The sequence below is a fragment of the Eutrigla gurnardus genome, assembly GCF_963514095.1.
Source record: "Eutrigla gurnardus genome assembly, chromosome: 6".
NCBI lineage: Eukaryota > Metazoa > Chordata > Actinopteri > Perciformes > Triglidae > Eutrigla > Eutrigla gurnardus.
In genome coordinates this window covers 26891474-26917309 of record NC_139920.1, presented here as the reverse complement: position 1 = coordinate 26917309, position 25836 = coordinate 26891474, and the positions used below count along the sequence as shown (strand labels likewise).

Genomic DNA, 25836 nt, shown 5'->3' with positions numbered 1-25836 from the left:
TTTTTTTGTCCATTGTAAGTAATGTAGGTGCCAGGTTATGACATATAAGTGAAGAAGAATGGAATAAAACAGATAATATCTCAGGTTCTGCAACATCAATTTTAATCTCTCTTTTTTTATTAACTGCCTTTAGAGAGAGTGCAATGCAAAAACGGTAGTAAAAGACTGTATTTAAATAGCTGCATATCTTTTAAGTCAACTGTTAGCTTTCACGAAATGGTGAAAAGCTCCATTTAAATGATATGAAGCATCTCAACAGATGGAAAAGAGTTAGGAAGGCTGCAGCACTAACTTGGTTATCTTGAAGATCCTCAGCAGACGGAGAGCACGCAGGACACTGATGCCAAAGGAAGTTCCAGGCCTGAAGAAACCCCACAGCACTTCAAAGATGCTGCCGACGATCACCTACAGGCAAATATATGTATATATATTCACACGCATCTTAAATAAAAGCACATATGAGGCACAAATGAGTCTGTAGTTACGACTATGACTGAGTGACAGAGAGAAGTGCAACAACAGAGACAGATACAGAGGAAGAGAGAGCTGAAATCGCATAATTTCAGAACACAAGCAGAGTTTTTGGGGAAATCTGTAGGGACGGAGACAGTAGACAGTGTACTGACGCTGCAGTCAAAGCAGTTGAAGGACGAGTGAAAGTAGAGACGCGGTCCCAAGCTGTACATCTTCAGAAACATCTCAGTCAGAAACAGAGCGAGGAACAGGAACTCTGCATAGTCTGGAAAAATAACGAAAACAGCCTTTTCACGTTCGAGACTTTCAACCCGAGCCGTTTGATTGGTTTATAGTGGTAACAAAAAGTTGTATTAACCGCCTCGAGGTGTTTCTGAAAGGAAGTGAGACTCACAGAGGAAGTTGGACAGCCAGAGGGGCTGGTTGTGGTGAACTATGGCCACACAGAGAGTGTTAAGACCCACGAGGCCCAGCACTGTCCAGTAGAAGGTGTGTGTCTTCACCACGCGGCGGATGGAGATGCGTAGGAGACGCTCCTTGCGGCGGAAAAACGCAGTCGGACCTCGCTTGGCGCTCCTGATGCTTGCTCTGGTCATGGGGATGCCTGCAGGGATTAGCAGGAGACAGATGTAACTAACAGTGCTTGTAGAGAATGTTGCTGTTCTGAATTCTTGAACTTCACTCCTCAGCTGCAGCTCAATGTGCCCTCCTGGAATACGCCTTGCACTTAGGCCACGTTTTCAAAAAAGTTGTCATTTACATCTACCAGCATAAATACGCCGTCGAGCGCCATTATAACTATGACAAACCTATGTGGGCAGTGTAGGGAGGAGGATAAAACCATGCAAGCCAATCAGAATCCTCAGAATCAACAATAATGAATAAAACCTAGAACCGCAGTTCGCCAAGGTTAGGGTTAGGGTATATATATATATATAATATCGATATAATGTGACGCTTGAGAACCTAAAACCCTGTTTCTCCCAGTTGACACAACAACACATATCTCTACTTTGGCCGAGTTTTTAGAAATAATCGTTTTCTGTGATAAAAATGGGGTTTTCGTGTAAATGAGAGGCCAAACCACGTGGAAATATCTGTGTTTTCTCTTAATGTGCCCATGTCCAGACTTCCACTCACCCACAGAGGACATGTCGCCGTACTGTTCCTCCCCCGGTTGCCCTCGGTGCACAACATCCATCCCTCTCCTCTTGATGGTGGTGGCTCTCTTCAACACTGTGGACGGAGCAGGTTGGAACATTAAAAGAGAACGAGACGATCAAAGTGTATAAGGAATACATTCTGTGAAATTAGAGGGAACGTACCGTGAGGACACAAAGCCAACTTTTGGGCAACATGGCCACAAAATACTGTTTTTTGCTTTGATCACATTGTGCTGAACCAGTGAAAGGATTTTCGGACTCTTTACTGATTGCATGTTAATGTGGCCCCAAAAAACCTGCCATGTGCATCACCACACTTATTATCTTTAAAGTCCCAGTCGGCAAGTCCGGCGGAAGGAGGGCACTCTGTCAGATTTTGAATGTTTCCAACTCTCACGCTCCTCCCCCACGACCACTGAGCTCCTCCCCCACGACCACCGAGCTCCTCCCCCACGACCACCGAGCTCCTCCCCCTCGACTCCGTGCCCTTTGAGCTCCCTTAGATCACGCCACCTTTGAAACGCGGGTCCGATGTTAACTCTGGTTCTATCACGGGCACCGTCGCCATCTTTCTTTTTTTCCTTCTTTTCCACCGGTGTTTTCTTTTCCTTGGTTGTTTTGGACCTCCTCGTTTCGGTTTTTAACGAGGAATTGGAAGCTTGTTGCTACTTCCCTCCGCCTCCCCCCTGTGATAGTGGAACGACCCGAGGGGGGAGGGGCTCTGTTTCAGCATGAACACAGCCCTGCGTGCTGATTGGACAGGATGATCCGGGCTCTGTCGATCTTTGCAAAACAAACAACAGGGTCTACTTGAACGTAGAGGCGTGCTTTTTTCTAAAACCAGATGATTTATGTCGTTCTATCGGAGCGTAGTGTCGGCTTCAGTGAATATGATTAAAAACATGTTGCCGACTGGGACTTTAAGACACCAATAGGTAGACTTGGGCATCGTCCAAGAGTGGAAACATAATGCAATGGAAAGATGATGCTGAAGCAAATTATAAGAAAATCACCAAGAGGATTTGGAGGATTTTTAGCCAAGAGGGAAAGTTGAACCCAGTGATCATTTAATGGGAGTGTAATGATCAAAACAACAGAATGCAAACCTGCTGCTGCTATTTCATGATCTCCATCACAGCAAACCATGCTCGGAGGCGACTTGACGGTCCATGCATTGCTCTTATTGTCACTGCTGCCAAACAGTATCAGGGGGACACGGCGTGCAGCGCTCACATGCCGAAGTCAGTGTGACGAGTATGTTCTGACCTTTCCGCTGACTGATGTGTTTATGCTTACCTTTCATCCTATCCTACCCCCCATTCACGCCGGCCTGCTACCTCACGATTCCTCAATCTACTTGCAGTCAATATTTGCTTGGAGACTTTAGTTTTTTTTTGTGTTTTTTTTTAATAAGCTGTTGATCAAACACACTGATACACAAACACGTTGCTGCCATTTCACACACTGGCACGAACACCGAGTGCTGTCAAAACACGCACACAGACCAATGGTTGCTTAGGCAACTGCAGCGTGCCACCTTTTATTCTGCATTTATTTCCACCACGACAGCTGGAGCCACTATCTGTTTTTTTTTTACAACAGATTTGCATTATTCAATTTATTTTTACCTTATCTGAGTGTTTTTTCTTCCAGTGACATTCTGATTAAGAAACATACATGAGTCAGGATTTGTTCTCCTTTTTCTTTGTTTAAATGTCCATGCATGTGTGTGTGTGTGTGTGTGTGTGTGTGTGCGTGGCAAATGAGGTGGTGAAGTCGGTGAAGGGAGAGAACAGAACAGAGGACGGTTCTCACCATAAGCACCACCTGTACTCCACTCTGGGAGGCTCCTGAGAGCTGCCAATCAATCAACATTTAATAAAAGCCCTGCTGGTTTAGCGAGGAGGAAATGTCAAAGTAGAGTTGAGAGGGACAGAGCAGGCACTTACAGTAGCTGTCTGTGGGCCAACGTGTCTAGTGGCAGGTTCACTACTATCAGTGCTAAATCTCTTTATGTGGCTCTGAGAGTCGCAGAGCCGTGCAATGGTATAAAGTCTACAACCATGCTAGCGGCTCTGTGTGGCTGTAGGCTCCACAGTAGCTTGCTTGCATGCTAATTATAAGATTTATAATAGCAAAGTTGAAATGTAATTCAACTTTACTGGAAAGGCTTTTTTATTTCCATATCCTAAAAACGTACTGTGCCAACCGATCACAAACAAATACATAATACACACTCTAGCATATGCTCGAAAAGACTTCATAAAGCACATTTGCATCAAGCCTCCATGCCGGCATTAAACTGATTCAGTCGGAGAGAGACAGAATGTAAAGCAATGTGAGGATAGCAGAAAGACAATGTGCACAGTGAACCCTGGAAAAAACAGTGATGTCTGCTGACGTACCATCAAGGGCAGAAGGTCCTGAATTCTTATTCTCCTCTGCGAGCATCACTTCCTCTGGAAAGCAAAAAGTCAAAGCAGAATCCGAAATAAGCCGCCGAAGATGACTCGGTTGAAAAGAGATATGCTGACATCTTTTTTGTAATATATCTACATCTCAATTTCACTCAAACGGATGACAGAAAACAAGTTGCATCAGATAGTCATAAGTTTCACAATTGGCAGGATTAGTCTTTAAAGTTTAAAGTGAAATATCGATTTTGCCAAATTCTCGGTCATCCTGAGACCGAGACTAAAGCCACCTGCTCTGTCGATCCAGGCCCGGTAACCGTTGAGTTCTCTCTCAATCTGCTGTTGGCGTCTCAGTTTCATGAAGGCCCGTCGGTTTTCCACCCGCTCCCTCTCCTTGGCAAATTCACTGCAGAACAAAATCAGACCACAGGATGACGTATCGACCCTTTGAGGGTACAGGGATTCATAGTTACGTGGATTAATTATTTCCCTGGGAGAAAATGATCTAATCTATTGTTGTCTTGAACTATACTTTGTAATATTTCATTCAACCACAAGAGAAGAGAAGAGAATAGAAGAGAAGAGAAGAGATGGGAAGAGAAGAGATGAGAAGAGAATAGAAGAGACGAGAAGAGACGAGAAGAGATGAGAAGAGATGGGAAGAGACGAGAAGAGATGGGAAGAGACGAGAAGAGAAGACAACAGAAGAGAAGAGAAGAGATGGGAAGAGACGAGAAGAGAAGACAACAGAAGAGAAGAGAAGAGAAGAGATGGGAAGAGACGAGAAGAGATGAGAAGAGATGGGAAGAGACGAGAAGAGATGAGAAGAGATGAGAAGAGATGAGAAGAGATGAGAAGAGATGGGAAGAGACGAGAAGAGATGAGAAGAGATGGGAAGAGAAGAGATGGGAAGAGACGAGAAGAGATGAGAAGAGAAGAGATGAGAAGAGAAGAGATGGGAAGAGACGAGAAGAGAAGAGAAGAGATGGGAAGAGACGAGAAGAGATGAGAAGAGAAGAGATGGGAAGAGACGAGAAGAGATGAGAAGAGATGGGAAGAGACGAGAAGAGATGAGAAGAGATGGGAAGAGAAGAGATGAGAAGAGATGAGAAGAGATGGGAAGAAACGAGAAGAGATGAGAAGAGATGGGAAGAGAAGAGATGAGAAGAGATGAGAAGAGAAGGGAAGAGATGAGAAGAGATGAGAAGAGATGGGAAGAGACGAGAAGAGATGAGAAGAGATGAGAAGAGATGAGAAGAGACGAGAAGAGATGAGAAGAGATGAGAAGAGATGAGAAGAGATGAGAAGAGACGAGAAGAGATGAGAAGAGATGGGAAGAGAAGAGATGAGAAGAGATGAGAAGAGAAGAGATGGGAAGAGACGAGAAGAGAAGAGATGGGAAGAGACGAGAAGAGATGAGAAGAGAAGAGATGAGAAGAGAAGAGAAGAGAAGAGACGAGAAGAGAAGAGATGGGAAGAGACGAGAAGAGAAGAGATGAGAAGAGATGAGAAGAGAAGAGATGGGAAGAGACAAGAAGGGAAGAGAAGAGATGGGAAGAGACGAGAAGAGAAGAGATGGGAAGAGACGAGAAGAGATGAGAAGAGATGAGAAGAGATGAGAAGAGATGGGAAGAGACGAGAAGAGAAGAGAAGAGATGGGAAGAGATGAGAAGAGATGGGAAGAGACGAGAAGAGATGAGAAGAGATGAGAAGAGATGAGAAGAGATGGGAAGAGACGAGAAGAGATGAGAAGAGATGGGAAGAGAAGAGATGAGAAGAGATGAGAAGAGAAGAGATGGGAAGAGACGAGAAGAGAAGAGAAGAGATGGGAAGAGACGAGAAGAGATGAGAAGAGAAGAGATGAGAAGAGAAGAGATGGGAAGAGACGAGAAGAGAAGAGAAGAGATGGGAAGAGATGAGAAGAGAAGAGATGGGAAGAGACGAGAAGAGAAGAGATGGGAAGAGATGAGAAGAGAAGAGATGGGAAGAGACGAGAAGAGATGAGAAGAGATGAGAAGAGATGAGAAGAGATGAGAAGAGAAGAGAAAAGGAAGGACACAAAGAGGGGGTCTCTTCTTTCACCGTGGAGATAATGATAACGTGGATCCCCCATTAGCCTTCCTGTAATACTAATTAACTTTTGGAGACTTTAACACCACATAGTGAAACAGTCCAATTTGACTTGACACGAGCTAATTTGGCAGCCAGAGAACAGAAACCGAGGCAGAATCTGCATCCACTGATTCAGTCTCTCTCAACAGAGACCAGTTAATGGTCTAAACCTTATTCCCTTTGTTCTCTGAAGGCCGACATGAGATCCCTGAGTAGTTTCGGTAAACAGAATTCGCTTTACAGGGTGCTGTTACTGCCAACCCAATTAACCTGGAACGCTGGTGTGCTGTCTTTCAGAGGCCCCTCATCTGAGACCAATCTGGCTTGGCAGGTAAAACAATCAATCAATCGGACACCTCACCTTCGCAGAAAGTTGTATTCTTTTATAACTGGTTGATAAAAGACAATGAAGTCAACACGACAGGCACATAATTCAATTTTGGCAGCTAGAAAAGCCCCACAAAACTCCCTATCATAAGGCTAAACATGTGATTGAACTTGAAATGTGAACCCACCCAGAGAGGACTCCCAGCACCAGGTTCAGGACAAAGAAAGAGCCAATGATGATGAGAGGGATGAAGTACATCCAGTTCCAGTTGGGGCCCAAGGCATCGTCGGTCTGAAACATCAAAATACCAAATTCAGTAAAAAAAAAAAATCACGTCAAGCTGCAGCAGACTCGTGATGCCATGAACAGAAATCTGGATGGTCAGCAGCCTTTTTTTTCATGACATCCCACCTCTCCCCTCCTCCCTCCTTCATTGTTCATCAGCAAAGCTCATTCAGCATCACTTCAGACAACATCATACAATCAATCTGGCAAATCATCTGACTGCATCCATCTCAATAAACATGGAAAGAGCAGGCAGCTGACTGCAAATTACATCCTGCCACAGCAGTGTGTGTGTGTGTGTGTGTGTGTGTGTGTGTGTGTGTGTGTGTGTGTGTGATTGCTGAGACTATCTGAGGTAAAAGAAGAAAAACAAATGAAGCCAACACTCATCATAGGTGCTTACTCAACAGCACAAGTCTCTACCATTAATTCTGCGATTGTTTAAATATAAGTCCATCATTCTGACATCCTAAATACAACATTTCATGATCACGCATAAAAGCTTTTAATGAATTCAGTGGTTCTGGCCTTGAGGGAGTGTTGAAGCTTTTATTTTTGATTCTAATGAATCTTTTCCCTGATTCAATTTTGGCAAAACGTCCGTCGAATCTTGAGTAGTGAAAATGGGTACAAAAATGTTGCCTGAAAACAAAAATTGCCAGATATTTTGAAGTAAATAGCAGTAAAATGTGAACAAAATGGTCCCGTCTCATGTAGATAATGCAAACTAACAGCTGTTCTGACAGAAACACTGCACTAAGCATCATTTATGGATGCAGACTGCAGCTTTGCACATTTCACAAGTGTCCAGGCCTTCATGGATAGAACGATATTTTGTATTGCATTATGCATCTCTGATGTTTCTTCTACATGGGCGGGACTCTATCTGAAGCACTCCAGTAATCCAACCGGAGGTGGACATGATTGGACTTGATTTGTTGGATGGTCATGCAGGCAACAGATGTATCAAATTAGCAAATGGTGCCACCGCCTGCCTTCCTGTCTACATAATGTGTGTGTGTGTGTGTGTGTGTGTGTGCTCCTCTCACTCTGACATAGACTCTTCTGAAGCACCTCATCCCTGTCTGACAGTTCCTCTAAAGCAGAAAATTACATCGTTGCTGCTTTCAACACTCATTATGACCACCAGCCTGGTTTTCTGCTGTATAAATGTAGGGGAATTGAAAAACATGTCCTCCAGGTATTGCTACTGAACTATGAGTCCTTGAGCATAAACATGTTTAGCTTGATACAGAGCTACAGCTGATTCAGCCCCGCTCTGCTTCTGAATCAATCTTTGAACAATGAAAAAACTGCTCTGCGATGCCGACCAGGAGGACAAAACTACGCACCCTGAATGATCCAATATATCACATGAACATGGAATAAAAAGAGACATGGATCCGGGAGACAGTTTGCTGCCAAACTAGCCTCGCCAGTAGTTCCCTGGACTGAAACTGGTTTTTCATATTTCATGTCATTAATCCTAGATTACATTTCCAAGAGAATCTGAAGCGTGCCATATTTCATAACTAGTAGTTAGGCTATCTAATCTCTATTCAGCCTTTGCAGCATATTGCAGCAGGCTTTACATTTCACAGGATAGAAGTCATAAAAAAACAGAGCACTGCTGAGCTCAGAGAGGATGCAGGGGTTGCAGACCTCCACTCTGCTACCGGCAGAATGCTGGAGCCAAAGCCACTTCTTGAGGGTTAATGGGAGTCGACAACGGTGACAAAACACAGCTGCACCTCCATGATTTGCAGCAATCCAGAGACGTTTGATGTGAGGGTTTCCATGTGTGTGTGTGTGAGCTGTCTTACATTGTAGAGTACGGTAGTCCATCCCTCCATGGTGATGCACTGGAAGACTGTGAGAACAGCAAATAGGATGTTGTCAAACTGAGTGATGCCGTCGTTGGGGCCGATCCACGTATCGCCGCAGGTGTATTTGGCCGGACACTGACGGACGCCACACGGGACCTCGTACTCAGAGGAGTCGACCGTCTCGTTCTCTGAACAGAAAGAAACGTAGATAGAGAGAGGGAAAAAGGCCGGAATATGTTGTGTGACATAGGATTAAAGAAGAAAGCATTCAACAATAAGAGAGTATTAACCCCTACATGGTCTCGGGCCAAAGTATATCACTGATATGCTCCCACTATAAGCCTTCTAGACCACTAAGATCTTCTGAGACCTGTTAGTGATTCCCAGAGTAAACTCAAATCATCATTTAGTCACTATGCAACAAACAGCTGGAATAAACTTCCTGAAGATGGAAGACTTGCCCCAACTCCAAAACTAGACTGAAAACGTTTCACTTAATTGTATGACATGTTATGACGTGAAGCACTTTGAGTCTGCCTTGTGTATGAAAGTTGCTATACAAATAAAGTTGCCTTGCCTAAATCCTTTATCGTCACGCCTACTTCACATAAGGTTGAAAGCAATCTACGAGCAACGACCTTCATTACTGCTCTCCGGTTGAGTTGTGTGACCGTGAACGCTGAGCCTGGAAGATGTCTTATCGGCCCGATGTCACCGTGTGCAGTGAGAACGAATGAAAGAAATCTCTCTATAGCGGAGCAGCAGAGCGCCGGTCTGAACAGCAACGCGATGGGAAAATAGTGACTTCAGCCCGTCTCTGTTATCTAACTGTCCATTCTGCTTCAGTGCGACGGGAAGAGCTTGGAGGTTAATGACAGCTGTGAAGGTACAATGAGCTATTGTCGCGCACCGCATTGTTTGTTTTAATTATACGGGACGACACTGCCAGTTGGGTTTGATGGAGCCTGCAGGTGCAGCCTGCCTTGCCATTGTGCGTACACGTGTATGCATTTGTGATTATGACAATGACGCTACTACTTAAGTCTAATAATAACAAAAATATAATGTTCTCGCCCTTTTTGTAGAATAATTAGAAGTATTTCTAGTAGCTTTTTTTATTTGTGAATAAATGTGAATGATAAAAAATGATTTAAACGTTTTCTGAATCTGAATGATTTTACAAGAATTCAGTTAAAGATGAAGGCTCTGATATGTATAAATGATAAAATAATAATTTAAGTAGTAATAATGGCCCAAAATGATGTGAAACAGCATAGTTTTATGCCGAAAGCCTTCAATTTTTTTTTTAAGGAGGACCCTCAAACCCAATATCCCCCCGGATATTTTATTCACTGTAGAAATTCAGAATATAATAATGGTTGCTGATACTGGCCGGTACACACAACACATTAATAAGAGGAGTACTGGCACTTATTTAAGTACTGAGCCCTCCATAGAGACATACATATGAATCACATCCTGATACATATCTGCGCAGCATATGCAAGCATCACTTTCTGCATGTAACAAGCAGCATGTATCTGCTTGCTTTAGACACAAATATGTACGACGAGTGCGTCTGTACCCAGGATTCCCGGCTGTGGCGTGCAGGTGTAGTGCAGTTTGCCACTGTAAAACTCCAGGCCGATGATGGCGAACATGAGGATTGCAAAAAAGAGCAGCAGGCCGATCTGTAGCAGAGGAACCATGGCCTTCATTATGGACTTCAGGACTATCTGCAGACCTAGACGTGGAACAGACAAGAGGATCACAAACATTCAATAGGATGAATTTCAGAGCTGATATGTGAAAACCATGGCCAAACACCACAGATTAAAAACACAGAGATACCACTGGGGGCGCGAGACAACATGTTATATAGCAGTAAAGAGATTTTGGCGTAATGTGTGACTCACTGGGGATGCCTGAGACCAGTTTAAGGGGTCGGAGCACCCGCACTGCCCTCAGGGTCCTCAGATCCACTGAGATGTTCAGATGTGCCCCGGCTGCAGCCAGGATCCTACAGAGAGAAACACAAACCCACACAGAGTCACAGAGCAGAATTGTCACCGTCTTGCAGATGCACATGAATTTTTACGCTTTCAAATCTGTTGCGCAGCCGTGCCAAAAAAGGGGACACGAGGCACAGAGCTGGAGGATTGCTGCAGTGCTTAGATACGGAGCGTGAGGACATGAGGGTCGTCAGCACGCAGGGAGAAAACAACGGGGATGTTTTGGGGGGCTTTCGGCTGTTACGCTGTGTGTGGGAGGATGCGATGGCTGTGACAACTGCTATTTAGGAGGAGAACAAAGAAGGCAGCCCCATCGAGGGAAGGCAAGACACCCTCAGGCTGGAGAGACATGAAGCCCGCAGACAAACACACACACACACACACACACACACACACACACACACACACACACACACACACACACACACACACACACACACACACACACACACACACACACACACAATGATGTCTTATCTGCTACACAAAGTCAGTCCAAAAGTTCCATTTTTACTTTCTCTTATTCTGTATCCTCCATCCCCCGCCCTCTAAATACACCTCGGTGGCCTTCAGCCCTCAGACTGATGAGAAAAAGAAAGGCAGTGGCTGGTAATCTCCCCCCCCTTCCTCATTAGTCTTTCCTCCTGCTTCCCTTTTCTCTGTCCATTCTATACTCGCATCTCTTGCTCTTCCTCCCCAAACCTCTCTCCTCTCATCTCCACCTGTTTTTACAACCTCCTTCCCAATTATAAACCCACCTCTGACTCTGTTTACCCGTTTCCCACTGACCTGAACACACATTTATCCCCCTCTCACCTGGATTCCTACCGACAAAAACTCAGAGATGTATGGAGAAGTGAGGTAAAAACGGGATTTTTTTTTTGCCAAGGAGAGGATGGAGCAGCATTTTATTTCAAGGTTGTAAAGACAGCGTTACATAAGATTTAGCACATCGCTCTTCTGGACAGTTAAAAAAACACTGACAGCTGAATAACGACACTCATTCAATTCACTTTGATCCTGAAGGACAACATATAAAAACAAATGGGATTGTGGTAAAAGGAATACAGCGTTTTTAAACACATGATTTGTGTGCAGTACAATCTTATTATAATTTGCTCTAAGATGATATACTTCATCATCACATAGAAGAACAGACAATTCCTGTGACACGGTGCTGAGAATTAGTCCCATCTACAGTGTGAAGACACACAGAGCGTCATCTGATTTAATTAACGGAAGATAGAAAAAAAAGAGAGGGAGAAAGGAAGATAGGATAAGGTGAGAGAAAGACTAATATAGCTCACCATCATCCACACAAATACAGAAATAGAATTATCTCTGTGAGTTTCCCACCTCTAACTATTCCCCTTTGGTTTTTTTTCTAGCCTTTCCTTTTTCACCCTCAACACTCTGTCTTTGTACTTATTCTCCTTGCCTCCTTTCACGCCACTCATGCTGCCTCTTGCCACCTCTGTCATTTCATCCTCTACCCCCCATCTTTCAATCTTTCTTCAGCCCATTAGTCAGTCCTGGCTGCTCTTTAGTTGTTATGGAGACGAAGGGATGGAGTGTCTAAAAATGGCCTCCTCATTTAGTCCACTGTTATTCATGGCTGTCCTGGGTCCCGGCTTCCAATAATGACTGTTTGCAGAAGTTCAGACAGAAAATCATGTAAAAGGGGAGTTTTGTTTGTCATCTTGTTAAAGCCAAGATGCTGTGTGTGTCTATGCATGCATATCTATGTGTGTGTGTCTATGCATGCATATCTATGTGTGTGTGTGTCCTGGGCTGCTGTCGTAAATACACACTAGAAACACACTGCCTTGATCTGCTAAATGCAAAGATATCCTCTGTATGTGAAGATGTATAGTGAAATATGTGCAAACAATATTAATTTTTCCATGTCCTGACACTAGAGACACTAATATGTAAACTTTAATTGTTTAATTACTGTAACTTTGCCCATATTATAGTGAAGCACATATACATGTGCATTTTCTCAGAGCTGTCCATGGTGCTGAAGAGGACAGTGAATTAATATTAGAGTCAACTGGATTGTTTCACTGTCTGTAAGTCACAAATATACATATTAACAATACAACAGCTCATTATATATATATATATATATATATATATATATATATATATATATATATACACACACACACTCATGTACCTGGTGTGGTCTGATTGCCAATTTTCAACACGAAAGTCTTCTCTGAACTCTCCTCTCCTCTTTCAGTTGGTCCTTGGTTTTGAGTCTCTCTCACTAAAATAAATACAAGTGTTTACCCGCTACCTGCTGATTGATTTGTTATTGATTGGTTAACAAATCCTCTTAAAGGCCGTTTTAATCAGGAATTGGACATTCTCTATCAAAGAAGAGAAACTAATTTACATACACAGTCCGGGCAGACGTTAGAAATATCTCATTTTTATATGAATATATTGCAGAAGTAGCCAGGAACCTACACTTCCCTCCACTACCGTGCCTTCCAATTATCGTTATGACAGCTATGCTTCACACTTCTGCCGTCTGGACATTGGCACCCTTTATATGACCGAGATGAGGAAGGTGAAGGTTGGCCACAGAAACTGGCAGATGTAAACCAGCCAAGGGAAGGACAACACATGGTCGCTTTGGCGCAAATGAAAAGATTTTGGCAGACAGTTTATTTCCTCCCTGTAGATTCCCTTCTCCCTAATGTAGGACAATTCATCTGCTGTTTTTATTAGGTTAGGGCTTTTTTATGATTGAAACAGAATCACTCATGTGGTGATAAATACAATTTTATCTATAAAGAACTGGCCAGGATGGTGGTATGCACCAAAAGAAGAGTGGTTCATTAAAATACATTTCAGAAGCAATCCTTTCATAATTCCCAACAGATTCCACATCTCCTCCCGACTAAACTGATAAAATGTTAAAGTTTGGGCCTGATGGTTGAACCCCGGCAGTCTTAACTGATCCCAGAGCCAACACGCATCTGACAGGCGCCTGGTGCAACTACAAGTTAATCTAAAGTCATTTTTAGTCACTGCGAAAATCCTCTTTTTTTTTCTGACCTGCACATATACCTGCAGGCGTTATGTGAGAATCCCAGTGCAGTGGACGAGTCAGAGATGTCAGCCAGGATAAGTGAGAGACAACGACATGCCCTGCAGAAGTGACAGCTTGCTGCTTCCTGACAAATCTGTTGTGACAACCGCCGTGCCGTGATCCTGATAACGTTGTGACTTATTCTCCGTGTCACTGTCAAGCTGCTAACTAATGTGATATAGGCCGCGCACCTGACTGCAGTGATATTTATAAGACAATATTGTGGTAGTGAACATGTACTACTTTTTGAAGATTTGGAGATTTCTTTTCCTAAAATTATTCCAATTTGATTCAACAACATTTGAGTTTTGAGCATTGATAAAGTTTGTTTAGGGCAGCTGATCTTCCCTCAGTGAGTGGTGTGTGTGTGTGTGTGTGTGTGTGTGTGTGTGTGTGTGTGTGTGTGTGTGTGTGTGTGTGTGTGTGTGTGTACAGCAGATTGCCTTGACAGAATAAGGAATTGTGTGGAGCAACTCCTACAGTGCTGCTCGGGTTGGTTTACTTAATATAAGCCTCTCTGCCTCCTACAGTGTGCTCCGTCATTTTTAACTCCCCCCTCATCCTTTTTACTCTCTCACTGAAACACACACACACACACACACACACACACACACACACACACACACTGAACCCTCTACATTCACACACAAGACGTTCAAGTTGTTATGCAAGATCAAATGTTAGCGCTCCTTACATCGACCGCCTGAGATACTGGTCTGGCTTTATGTGAATCAGGTGAGCATCGCCCTGTATTGGTTTATGTGTTAGGTAAATGTTTGCTCTTTGGCAAGAATGAATAATTGATTTGGGTAAACGATTTATTAGCCATCTGTTGAAAGAGAGCGAGAGAGAGAGGTTGAAAGATAAAAACAAGAGCGAGTGAGTGAGAAATGTGATGCAGCACAGCGCAGAGATGAGCCAGTGGCAACTCTTTCTAGGTCTCAAAGGTTCACAGCATGCAAAATCAATGAGAGAATAGGAAACTCTATTAGAATCAAACTGGCTTATTATGTTTATGTTAATAAACTCTATCACAGGCACGGCTGATTTAGAAAGACAAATGTAATCCAAAATAATTATGCATATTAAATCCTGCAATGCAACAGAAAATAAAGAATTCTGATCAGATACTGATTTTTTCAGTTTTCAGGTTTTCAGATCTCAGCCATCAGTGGTTCCAAGAGGTTTCCAGACTTTTCACAAAAGAAAATGAGCAATAACACAATGTCGAAGAATAATTTATTAAAAGTAAAAGACCAGCATTCAAATTGTTCCTCCTTCCTTGTCTGTGCACACTGGACCACTGTACTCTGGAGATGTTTCAAACTACCTACAGTGTCTTGAAATGTTCTCTAGCAGAGTTAACATCCCTCCCCTCTGGACCGTTCAATCTAGCTGCCAGTCGAAAGCAATAGCTCCAACAATTCTCAACATCCTCAGCCCAAATCCATAAAGAGCAGAGACACGGGTGTTAGCTAGTATAGTACAACGTCCAAAAACTATTTCTCCACATTAGCTCAGCTTGAGACTAAAAAAACAACAACAACTGAACATTTTTATAGAGCAACTGTGGCTGTAACAGACAACACACTTTTCTCCTGCCAGCAACACTGATGGCTGATCGCGGCGCCTCATCAGAAGACATCTGATGCTGGTTACAACAAAAACCCACTGCCATATAAATACTGCACCCCTCAGGGCTTTTAATCTAGAAAAAAAAGTGATTTTGAATGAAACAGTAGATGGAGAGAAACGGTTTGGCCTTTGTTGCAACAATTGCAAATTTTAGAAAAGAACACAGCCGTTTTGAGAGCAGCTATAAAAGGATCCCAATTAACTGATATATAATTGACCAATAAAAACAAGTCTTCCTAAAATGTTTAATTAATGATTCTATCAGCTTCTGGTAAAAATGTATTTGCATGGTGCTGTTTTAACTTGATTTAACAACAAAGTTGTCACATTCATGGTAAATGAGGAAGCCAATTAAAAAGAAAAGAAAAGAAAAAAGACACAGTAGGAGTTTTCACATTATTTGATTATTAATAGATGTTAGTAGGTTGTTTGTATTCGGATTTATGAAAATCATGTTAAAGGAAAAGGCTGAGAAAATTCACTGTTTTTTGCTGCGAGTTAGATTGATTAGATTAAGTTGGATTGAAATTACTTTATTTTAAATATGAAGCAGGAGCCAGCAGTCAGCATAGCTCAGCTCAAAGACTAGAAACTTTATGTCCAACGCCAACAGGCACCTCTCAAGCTCACTAATAGAGATGCTATATCTTGTTTGTTAGTATAAAAATGATAATTCACTGCTTTATAGGGGGGGTTTATGTGCTGGGCTGTTTCTTGGCTAGGGCCAATAACTTCCTCTTGTTGCTTAGCAACTGCTGTCTTAATTTTCCAAAATGTCTCACTGCCATTTTAAAGGTCTAACGGACAGAGAGTTTAGCTCAAGCGGCCGGACTTGGCCCACTGGCCACGACTTGCATACCACATGTTTCACTGCACAACATCTCTAGAAATCACAACGATATGCATCACGGGATATGAACTGTGAGCTGTCAGATGTCAGCGTGTCTCAGTGAAGTCAAAAAGGACTTTACAACTCCGTCTCGGCCCGCCCGGCGCCGATACCTGCTGCGCCTCCGTCTCCGTCGGTCTCTCAAACGTGTAATTTCATTGTGAATTCCGTCTGAGCAGATTCAACAGTAAATCAAGTTGCGGGAAGACGGTGTCCTCTGTGTGTGGTGAGGCTTTCAAGCGGAGCGTCTTCAGGAACAAATGTCAGACTAAACTCATAAAAGGCTTGTCTGGTTGAAATCCAATTTGTAAAGACAAACTGCCACTTCATAATCGAGAGATGTATCCTGTGAAACCCAGCTTTTGTAATTTTCAACAGTAAGTGAAGTGAATTTCATTTGAAGTGATTGCCTGTTGACATCAGGACCGCTTTCATCGTATAGCACCTCATATTCTCTGATCGGATGTCAGACTAGCCTGCATAAAAGGCCCTCGACGTAGTCTTTGTTTCAGGCTCACTCAGCCTCTATGTAATGGCAAGAAGCAGAGAGTGAGCGTGTTAGACCGTCAATTCACACTGTCATCATTATTCACTCAATTAATTCAGGATCACAGCTAAAACACCACTTTTACTCTGAGGATGTCATTTGGACGTCACGAGCGACACGCACTCATTTTATCCACTTACATATTCATGTTTCAGGTTTGTTGAAAAGTGAAAGTAACTGTCACAGACAACAGACACACACACACACAAACACACACACACACACACACACACACACACACACACACACACACCGGGGGAAAACATTTTATAAGCACATTTCTCAGGCTATAAGAAAAGACAAATCTATCCTGGTCTGGTCTAATTGTAGAGGCATTGACCGGAGAAGCAGCAGGACCGGAGCAAGTGACAGCCTGACCTGGAGTGGGGTCCTCAATCACCACGGTAACAGCTCAGGGGGACATATCCACCCCATGCTGTGTCTGAACTCATCAATCGATCAGACAACAGATGGAAAATGAGATGCGAGAGGACAAGTCTGTGTGTGTGTGTGTGTGTGTGTGTGTGTTTGTGTGAGTGTGTGTGTGAGTGTGTGTGTGTGTGTGTGTGTGTGTTCAGTATGAGATAGCCAGATAGTTCTACCAGATGTATGACTGCCAAACAGACAGACGGTGTTGTTGGAGAAAAGACGTGCAGTCGTGGCACATTTGGTTCATACACATGAATGAGCCGACGCACGTATTCACACACACACACACACACACACACACACACACACACACACATACACACACACACACACATACACACACACACACACACACACACAGACACACACGCATCAGACAGATTGAGGTTTCAAGCTTTCAATATGTTCACAGCTCGACAACTTAGTTGTCTGAAGGAAAGAGGATGTCCTGGGGTAGAAAAACCACCGACTGATTGATTCTTCAGGTCGTGTGATTAGATTTGTTTTCCCTGCACTTTCTTTTTCTGTATTCTTAATGTTTTCTGTTCGCTCAGGAGCCCAAATGTGTTGAAGGCTTGTAAATGCCAAGCAACATTTCCCCAATTTCCCCACGGGACAAGGAAGGAAGTGAGTGAGTGAGTAAGTACGCAAGTAAGTGAGTGAGTGAGTAAGTAAGTAAGTAAGTGAGTGAGTGAGTGAGTAAGTACGCAAGTAAGTAAGTGAGTGAGTGAGTAAGTACGCAAGAAAGTAAGTAATTGAGTGAGTGAGTAAGTAAGTAAGTAAGTGAGTAAGTAAGAGAGTGAGTGAGTGAGTAAGTACGCAAGTAAGTAAGTGAGTGAGTGAGTGAGTGAGTGAGTAAGTACGCAAGTAAGTAAGTGAGTGAGTGAGTAAGTACGCAAGAAAGTAAGTAATTGAGTGAGTGAGTGAGTACGTAAGTAAGTAAGTGAGTAAGAAAGTAAGTAATTGAGTGAGTGAGTGAGTAAGTACGCAAGTAAGTAAGTGAGTAAGAAAGTAAGTAATTGAGTGAGTGAGTAAGTAAGAAAGAAAGAAAGTGAGTAAGTACGTGAGTATGTAAGTAAGTAAGTAAGTAAATAAGAAAGTAAGTGAGTAAGTAAGTAAATATGTAAGTAAGTAAGTAAGTAAGTAAATAAGAAAGTAAATGAGTAAGCAAGTATGTAAGTAACTCTAGTATATGTATGTGTCCATCTATCTCAGAGTTTCCAGTTTGTACATTTTGCAGTGACGGCCCACGGTTGTGGAAAAAGATCTTTCTTGAGCTGGAATTGAACTTTTGGGGAAATTCAATTGATTTAAATAGCAGAATAAGCTTCAATTAACAAAGTAAAGGAGGAAAAAAGGCGGTAATTATCTTGACATAACAGGATCCTGTGGATAACAGAAATGGATGAAACAGAATGCTCTGAAATTATCCTTTTTCCCTCCAGTCTCCTCCTCTTTACTCTCATCGACTCCCTCTGAGCTAACTCTCCGATCACCCTCCAAGTGTCTGGCACATAGTGGTGATACGATCTCTTGGTGGGCGTCGCCCTGCCAAGTGTTGCCAGTCTAATGGAGGGCTTGCCAGCGAATGCGACTGCCAAGGTGCCAATTAGCATGTAGGATTACGCACAGAGGCATCCTTCTCATTGCCTTCAGCTCTATCGCTTCTCTCATCTCTATTCTTTACTCTGTTTTATCTCCTGTTGTGTTTTCCTGGTTACAACCTCCTTTAATCTCCGACTTCCCTTCACAACTTTTGCCATTTCAGTGGGTCTAACAGGCTGCTTGAAGCATGTGTGATGGCCCACTGCCCCTCTATTCAAATTTCAGTCACAACAGTCCTCAGCTACACGACAACAGCCTTTAAGGAAACAGCAAGCGCCATCTGGTTTTCCATACCGTCCACCCACTCCGTGTGTAATACAGGCCATCTTGAAACACCGAGGCAGCTCGCTGAGGTAATCGCAGCCTCCGGTGTCGATACTGTTAGCGAATGCTTCCATAATTACACGCGTTCAAACATTGGGTGAGTCAGGGTTAACCGCTCTGGAAAGGCTCACACGATTTGCAGTCTGAGCTCACAGTCGCCTGTTCTGCCTCCAAAGGCAACATTTCTACTATACAGTGGAGTTCCTGTTGTATGAATCAAGCATGCAGACCTTCAATTAGAGTCAGTGAAGTCATGTGAGTTGAATCAACATCTCTCTGACGATGTCAACAAGACCAACGATATCAGATGTTAGGATTTACCACAGGTCATGTTGAGCTGAAGGTATAAGTAATAAAGTAGGATCGTAATACAACGACCGGAGAACTGCAGTCGCTGACAGCAACATGAATTGCACGTCATTAAATTATATTACAGCGCAACCAGGCCAATACACTTATGCAGCTGAATGCTATTTGAAATAGCAGATAGGGATCTTTGTTCCATGTATGGCCAATCTCTCTCCTCTCACATTATCTCTACGCTCATACATATTAAAAAGCATAAAAATACCCCCAAAACGACATCAAATTAACAGCTTGTCTGTGTGATCGCTCACTCACACTTATACCCCCTCCCCCTTGGTGATTTTCTATGCAATTACGCAATTCTAATGTTTCACATTGATGATAAACGTATACTGATTCTAATTCATATTTATTTTCACTGCACAACATATGGTCATGTGTTACAAGACAGGGATAAGAACAACTACATGCATTGCTTTATGCTTTTAAATCCTGCTTATACTTTTTTATTATGCTTGGGATGCGTGTGTGTGTGTGTCTGTAATTGTAACAGTCTGTGACCCTTCCTGTCTGCAGAGGCCTCTGAATTACTAACTGATAGACAGCACTGCGAATCATCTAATATTATCAGCAGTTCTCATAATCTTTATTCACTCCCTAATAAGATCACAAACTTCCAGTGATGGCCTGCAGGTGAGTGAACGTGTCCGTGTGATTGTGAGTGCTGGACGGTCTGTGTGTGTGTTTCATAGAAAGAGGGAGGGAGGGAGGGAGCCGCCGCAAGAACATTTCCATTAATTTGTCTTTGCTGTGGCTAGAATGATAATTTCAAGAGGGATCTGTCTGCGGCTCAATTCATCTGGCTGAATATTAATAAAATGAGACCTGGAAGGCTATTTCGTCCAGACCGAGCACGTCTGCTACCTGAGTAACAATCGGTAGCTTAATCAACCCCCAACACATGCCTTCATCTAACTGCCAATGAACCTTTTGAGTTTGTGTTTGCTAAAAGGAATATCTGTCACTTGAAAAATACGCATTGAGTAAAGTGAATTCTGCTTCGGCACGCACCGTACCGGGGGAAACCAACACATCAATAAGTACCGCCTGATGTATATGCACTGCTAACAGGAAGGTAAAGTGTGATTGTCTCTGTCCTCATTCAGGCAGGGGAGATTAGAACAAACCATGAGCATGTGTCTGTTTCACTGTGTTTTAATTAAGCTTCTAATTGTTTGGTCAGATGGTAACACGGCGTGGAGTTGGGTCTGCCGTCACACGTCAAGTGGATCAACAGGAGGCTCTCTGGACGTACCCCCCTCCCTTCTCTGCAACAATTCTTATGTATGTCTTCCCTCTCTCATGTATCCTCCTCCTTTCTCACCCCAACTTCACCCGCTCCACCCATCCAACAGTGGGTGGAGTATCGTTAAGAAGCCAGAGCACGGGGTCATCCATAATTGAACACCCAGAATCATGTAGAATTCTCTAAGAACCCTGTCTGCCACCCTTTGTACTTCTGCGCGGTGAATTGATTAATATTTCATGTGTGTGTGTGTGTGTGTGTGTGTGTGTGTGTGTGTGTGTGAGAGAGAGAGAGAGAGAGAGAGAGAGAGAGGATAATCTGCTGAAATCCAAAACATTTCCTCTCTTTGCTCTAAGGGTGAGGCACCTCCCTCTCTGGTTACGGCTGTAAAATGCCCTTTAATGTAACACCTTTCCCCCACAGCACACTTTAACTTCCATGTAATTGATGAGACGGTGAAGTGGTTACATGTTATAACCACCTTAGAAGAGTCCACGGCTGCTTGTAGCGTCTGCCCTTATCCAAAATCTCTACATATATTTACTAATCCATGTAAAAAACACTTTTATATGTTTCTACAATAGAACAAAACATTTAGTGCCCCTTGTATTTACACTGCTTTTGGCTAAAAAATCCACAATGTAATGCCTCAACTTTGAATGTTGTGTGAAAAATGTTAATTACAAGTCAAAGTGTCCAGAATCTTAATATCATCAAACAGCGAACTATCAGTGTTTATTCTGGAGTTTAGTTGGACTAATTTGAAGTTTCCCAGTAGTTTTGAATAATTAAATTATACAAAAAAAAGGAAAATAAATGAGTAAAACTGACTACACATCATGCATGTATTCAATACTGGCTGAAGTATCCGTTGTTTTTTTTACATGATTTTATTCTCAGTAGTCTCCGTATGTTAAATATGTTGGTAGGATTAGATTTAACAGGAGCACCAGCTGTTTTTAACACAATAAATCTCACCGTCCCTTTAAATTCACAACACTAATCCCATTTCACAGACCTACGTCCAAATACACACACACACACACACACACACACACACACACACACACACACACACACACAGACACAGACACAGACACACACACACACACACACACACACACACACACACACACACACACACACACACACTATTCAACTCACCCACTGAGGACCACAATGAAGTCCATGACGTTCCATCCATTCCTGAGGTAGGAGCCTTTATGAAATACAAAGCCCAGGGCGATGATCTTTATCCCGGCCTCGAAACAGAACATCCCGATGAAGTAGGGCTCTGTCTTCTCCTGTTAGGGAAAACCAGAGATATGCTCAATGGAGATGGAAGCGCTGCGTGTGAAGGTGTCACGTATGGATTTTTGAGGATCTACAGGTTCCATCAGAGTCTAGACTTATCTTTGAATCTCAGAAACTTGACAGAAAGGGTTGAAGTGTGGTTTGTGGGTGCAGATGTGTCCGTGTGGGGATTTCTCACCAGCCTCTTGGACATGGGGGTTTTGTCCTCTCCAGGAAGGTGCTGCTCCAGAGCCAAGACGATACAGTTGGCGATGATGGTGGTGAGGATCATGTACTCAAACAGAGTGGAAGGACGAAGTTAAGGAACCTTTGACTGACATAATGTTGAGTAAAATCCCTTGAAAAGATCTAAACCGAACCTTTATTAGTCAGTCTCTCATAACCCGTATTTGGCTCTTAGCCCATGAATCCAAGAAAATCTTAAATTAAAAATGTTCTTAAAGGTTCTTTAATTTCCTAAAACAATGTAAGCAATGGCAAATAATACAAAAAAAGAGTAAATAATACATTTGTTCTGGACTATTTTAAGCCGCAGATATGGTGCACTGGTAAGTATTTCTGGCTTATTCACAGAAACAGAGAAAGCTCTAAACGGGTTTGTAGGTCGCAGTCAAAAAGACAAATGTGAGCAGAATAGTAGTTCAGGAAATGTAGGTGGTGGTTTCTTTACAGAGCGCAGAAAGCCTGCGCTCTTACAATACAGAGAACAAATTAACATCTAGATACTGAATCACAGAAAGAAAAAACACAAACAATAATTTAGTTAATCATAGTAAATCAATCCCAGCAGCACTGCAATTACAGCGTCATGTCAGCGTAGATAGACAGGCTAACGTTGATTCCTCAGTACAAAAAACAATTAACCTGCATGTTATGAGCCTCGGGGCCGTAGACACAAGCAGACACGGGCTACACTTTATCTGACATCCACACACACACACACACACACACACACACACACACACACACACACACACACACACACACACACACACACGAGTCAACAGAAGGCTTATCAAGGAGGTTTGAGTGGGTGGACCTGAAACGTGATCCCGTAAACAGGGTCACTGACTTCAAGCTTTACTGCCTGTTCTACCGGGCCCGTGTTGGTTGTCGGTTCAACACCAACCACTCCGGGGTTGAACGAGGCCAGCAACTGGCTCTTTATCTAATGCTACGCGTGGGCAGCCCCCATTCTTCTGGTTATGTGCAGAAGAGGTAGGAAGGAAAGGAAGGGAGCTTAAATGTGCTGAGTGGAGACGGGGAGCGGAAGTAAGAAGGAGGCAATGATAACGGGAGAATGAAGAAGTGATAAGGGGAGGGGTGATGAGCGGAGGAGAAGAAGGTGGCGGTATAGAGTGTCAGAAGCTTGCTAAACAGGAGGAGGAAATGGCACCAAATAACCCCGGACAGATTGATGTTGCGCCCAGAAAGGGTTAGTCAGGGACATGAAGAAGCTAAATAAACAAAGCAAATATAATCTGACTCCCACCAGCTCACAGGGATTTTAACTTCAACCTAGGCCGAGCCACACATTTGACTCAGTGATTGCCAAGTTTATCGCAGAGAGATTTTTTGGGAAAAACAAAACCACAGCAGCAGCAGCAGCAACGAGTACACGTTGAGCGTGAAAACAAAAGAGCAAAAAGTGGTTAAACTGCACAACACCTGTCTCAGGCTGAGGGGTTGCTTTCAAGTTTGTTTTCCAGACGTGAAGTTTTATCTTTTGATTCACTTCCCTTTAATAACTAGCATGACTTTAGTCTCAGCGAGAGCTCTCAGCGGCAGCACGTCGCCACGCCCTACATTCCCTCAAACAGATACAACACAAACAGGAGGAGGGGGGGGGGGGGGGGGGGGGGGGATACGGGAGGAAGAGAGAGGTAAGAAGGGGGAGGAAAGGGACGAAGCGGAGATAGGAAAAGAGAGGTATCCACGGCAACAGGCTTCTCATTCAGCCAAAAGTCAATCCTACAAGACGGTTACTGGGCAGCTGAACTATATCTGTGGATACACACACACACACACGCACACACACACACACACACACACACACACACACACACACACACACACACACACACACACACACACACACACACACACACACACACAGTGATGCTATAGCATTGTGCTCTTCATCAGGCTAATTTTAACCATTATGTGATGTATGTTGAAGAGCTATAACATCAGCATCAGTCAAATTAAAAAGACATTATTATCGAAGGCATCAGCAGGAAAAATCTTTCCCACTTGTCCTAGATATTTCAATGTGTGGTCATTTTTTAAATAGTATTAAAAGTGATACATTCATACATTTTGTTGGGATATTTCCATGATATAAATTCATTTTCTTAGTTGTTGTGATAGTTGCTTTCATTGAAATTGTGGGTAATCAACAATGTTGACCTGTATTGTCTTTATAAAGTATCAAAGGTCAAAACCAGTGGATGTTTTAAACTATCTAAACTAAACTATCATGCACAACTAGAGGCAGAATCATGCTCATGAGTTGTGTTTTGGGCAACCTCACAGATTCAAGTCAAATCTGTACTCTCATAAAAACTTCTGGTCTTCAATACTAAATGAAATGTTAACGTTATACTATTGATTCAGGGAGGGAGGAGTCCACCAAATGTATATATTTTCAATATAAATATCCAATATATTGAATATATATATAAAGCAAACAAAAGTCTAAAACCCAGCCGGCACCGGGTCATCTTTCCCAGAATGAGGGAATCAATTACTTCCATAAAACGCTTATTTATTAAGGAAAAATAGATATTTATATAACTACACCTAATCAATACAGCAATATATTGGATTTAGCAGCAACAGGTATATGAGTGTTTACATTTCCAGAGTAATGCATGGAAAAAGTGATGTCTGCGTTGAGGCAAGTTCCCTTAACCAATGTTTCCTAGATAGACAGACAGACAGACAGACAGACAGACAGACAGACAGACAGACAGACAGACAGATAGATAGATAGATAGATAGATAGATAGATAGATAGATAGATAGATAGATAGATAGATAGATAGATAGATAGATAGATAGATAGACAGACAGATAGACAGACAGATAGATAGATAAACAGAGCTGAAAGATGATAAAGAGCTCTGTAGAGAGGATGAGAACTGCAGAGTTGTTGATAATTATTTGTTGGTTCATCACAATGAGTGATTTTAACACAGCAGCCCAAGAGCCTCCAAACAGCAGAAGTTTCCTGACTCCCCCTCCTAGATTTTAATGAATTCTCTCCATGCAATACAATAAACTTCAACGTTGACTTTGCCCTAAAATAGACGCTCAACAAGTGTGTTTAACCAGAACCCGTCTCCCCTCCTCTGTGCCGCTCTGCGGTGTAACGCCGATCACGGCTCGTCTACCAGCCTTAGCAGCGAGGCGTCTCGTGAGCAATCCTGTGAGTCACAGTGACGCTGGCGCTCTGCCTCGGCTGCTCAAACATGCCCGTAAAAATAGACACAGAGACAAGAGTGTGATGCCGTGTGCATCTGTGAATACGCTCAGGCCCGGATTGGATCCAAACCCCAGTGATTATTATTCCATGGAGACGGAAATCAAAATGAATTACAGGCGTTTGAGCTTATTAAAAAAAAATCTGTGAATTATCAGCGTCGTGCGCACGTATGAGCGAGCGTTAAAGGCAGAGAGCGGCATTAAATATACAAACACAGAGGAAAGCCAGGAGCCGAACCTCCATTTGGATTTCAAATGAATTCTATTTGAAGCCTGGG

At 42.9% G+C, this 25836-nt stretch overlaps 2 protein-coding genes across 8 annotated transcripts in view; both read right to left on the bottom strand.

Annotated features, from left to right (window-relative positions):
• Positions 1 to 22379, bottom strand: part of LOC311014878 (voltage-dependent R-type calcium channel subunit alpha-1E-like) — a 45746-nt gene extending 23367 nt beyond the window's left edge. For 3 of the 7 annotated variants that reach the window (XM_084011779.1, XM_084011778.1, XM_084011781.1), the window contains exons 1-13: positions 22251 to 22379; positions 21923 to 22062; positions 10519 to 10622; positions 10188 to 10346; positions 8600 to 8790; positions 6679 to 6782; positions 4342 to 4457; positions 4043 to 4096; positions 3453 to 3494; positions 1615 to 1710; positions 869 to 1078; positions 627 to 739; positions 293 to 405 (exon numbers count right to left, since the gene is read on the bottom strand). In XM_084011779.1, the coding sequence (XP_083867905.1) occupies positions 293 to 405; positions 627 to 739; positions 869 to 1078; positions 1615 to 1710; positions 3453 to 3494; positions 4043 to 4096; positions 4342 to 4457; positions 6679 to 6782; positions 8600 to 8790; positions 10188 to 10346; positions 10519 to 10622; positions 21923 to 22062; positions 22251 to 22343 (1535 nt within the window). In that variant the 5' untranslated portion in view covers positions 22344 to 22379. Of the gene's footprint in view, positions 1 to 292; positions 406 to 626; positions 740 to 868; positions 1079 to 1614; positions 1711 to 3452; positions 3495 to 4042; positions 4097 to 4341; positions 4458 to 6678; positions 6783 to 8599; positions 8791 to 10187; positions 10347 to 10518; positions 10623 to 21922; positions 22063 to 22250 lie in introns of those variants that run through there. The other 4 variants (XM_084011780.1, XM_084011784.1, XM_084011782.1 and 1 more) reach the window with 2 other exon arrangements.
• A 3093-nt stretch (positions 22380 to 25472) lies between these two features.
• Positions 25473 to 25836, bottom strand: part of LOC311014464 (uncharacterized protein) — a gene marked incomplete at its 3' end in the record, with an annotated part of 36741 nt that continues 36377 nt past the window's right edge. The window contains exon 5 of the mRNA XM_084011086.1: positions 25473 to 25535. Coding sequence (XP_083867212.1) covers positions 25473 to 25535 — 63 coding nt within the window. The remainder of the gene's footprint in view (positions 25536 to 25836) is intronic.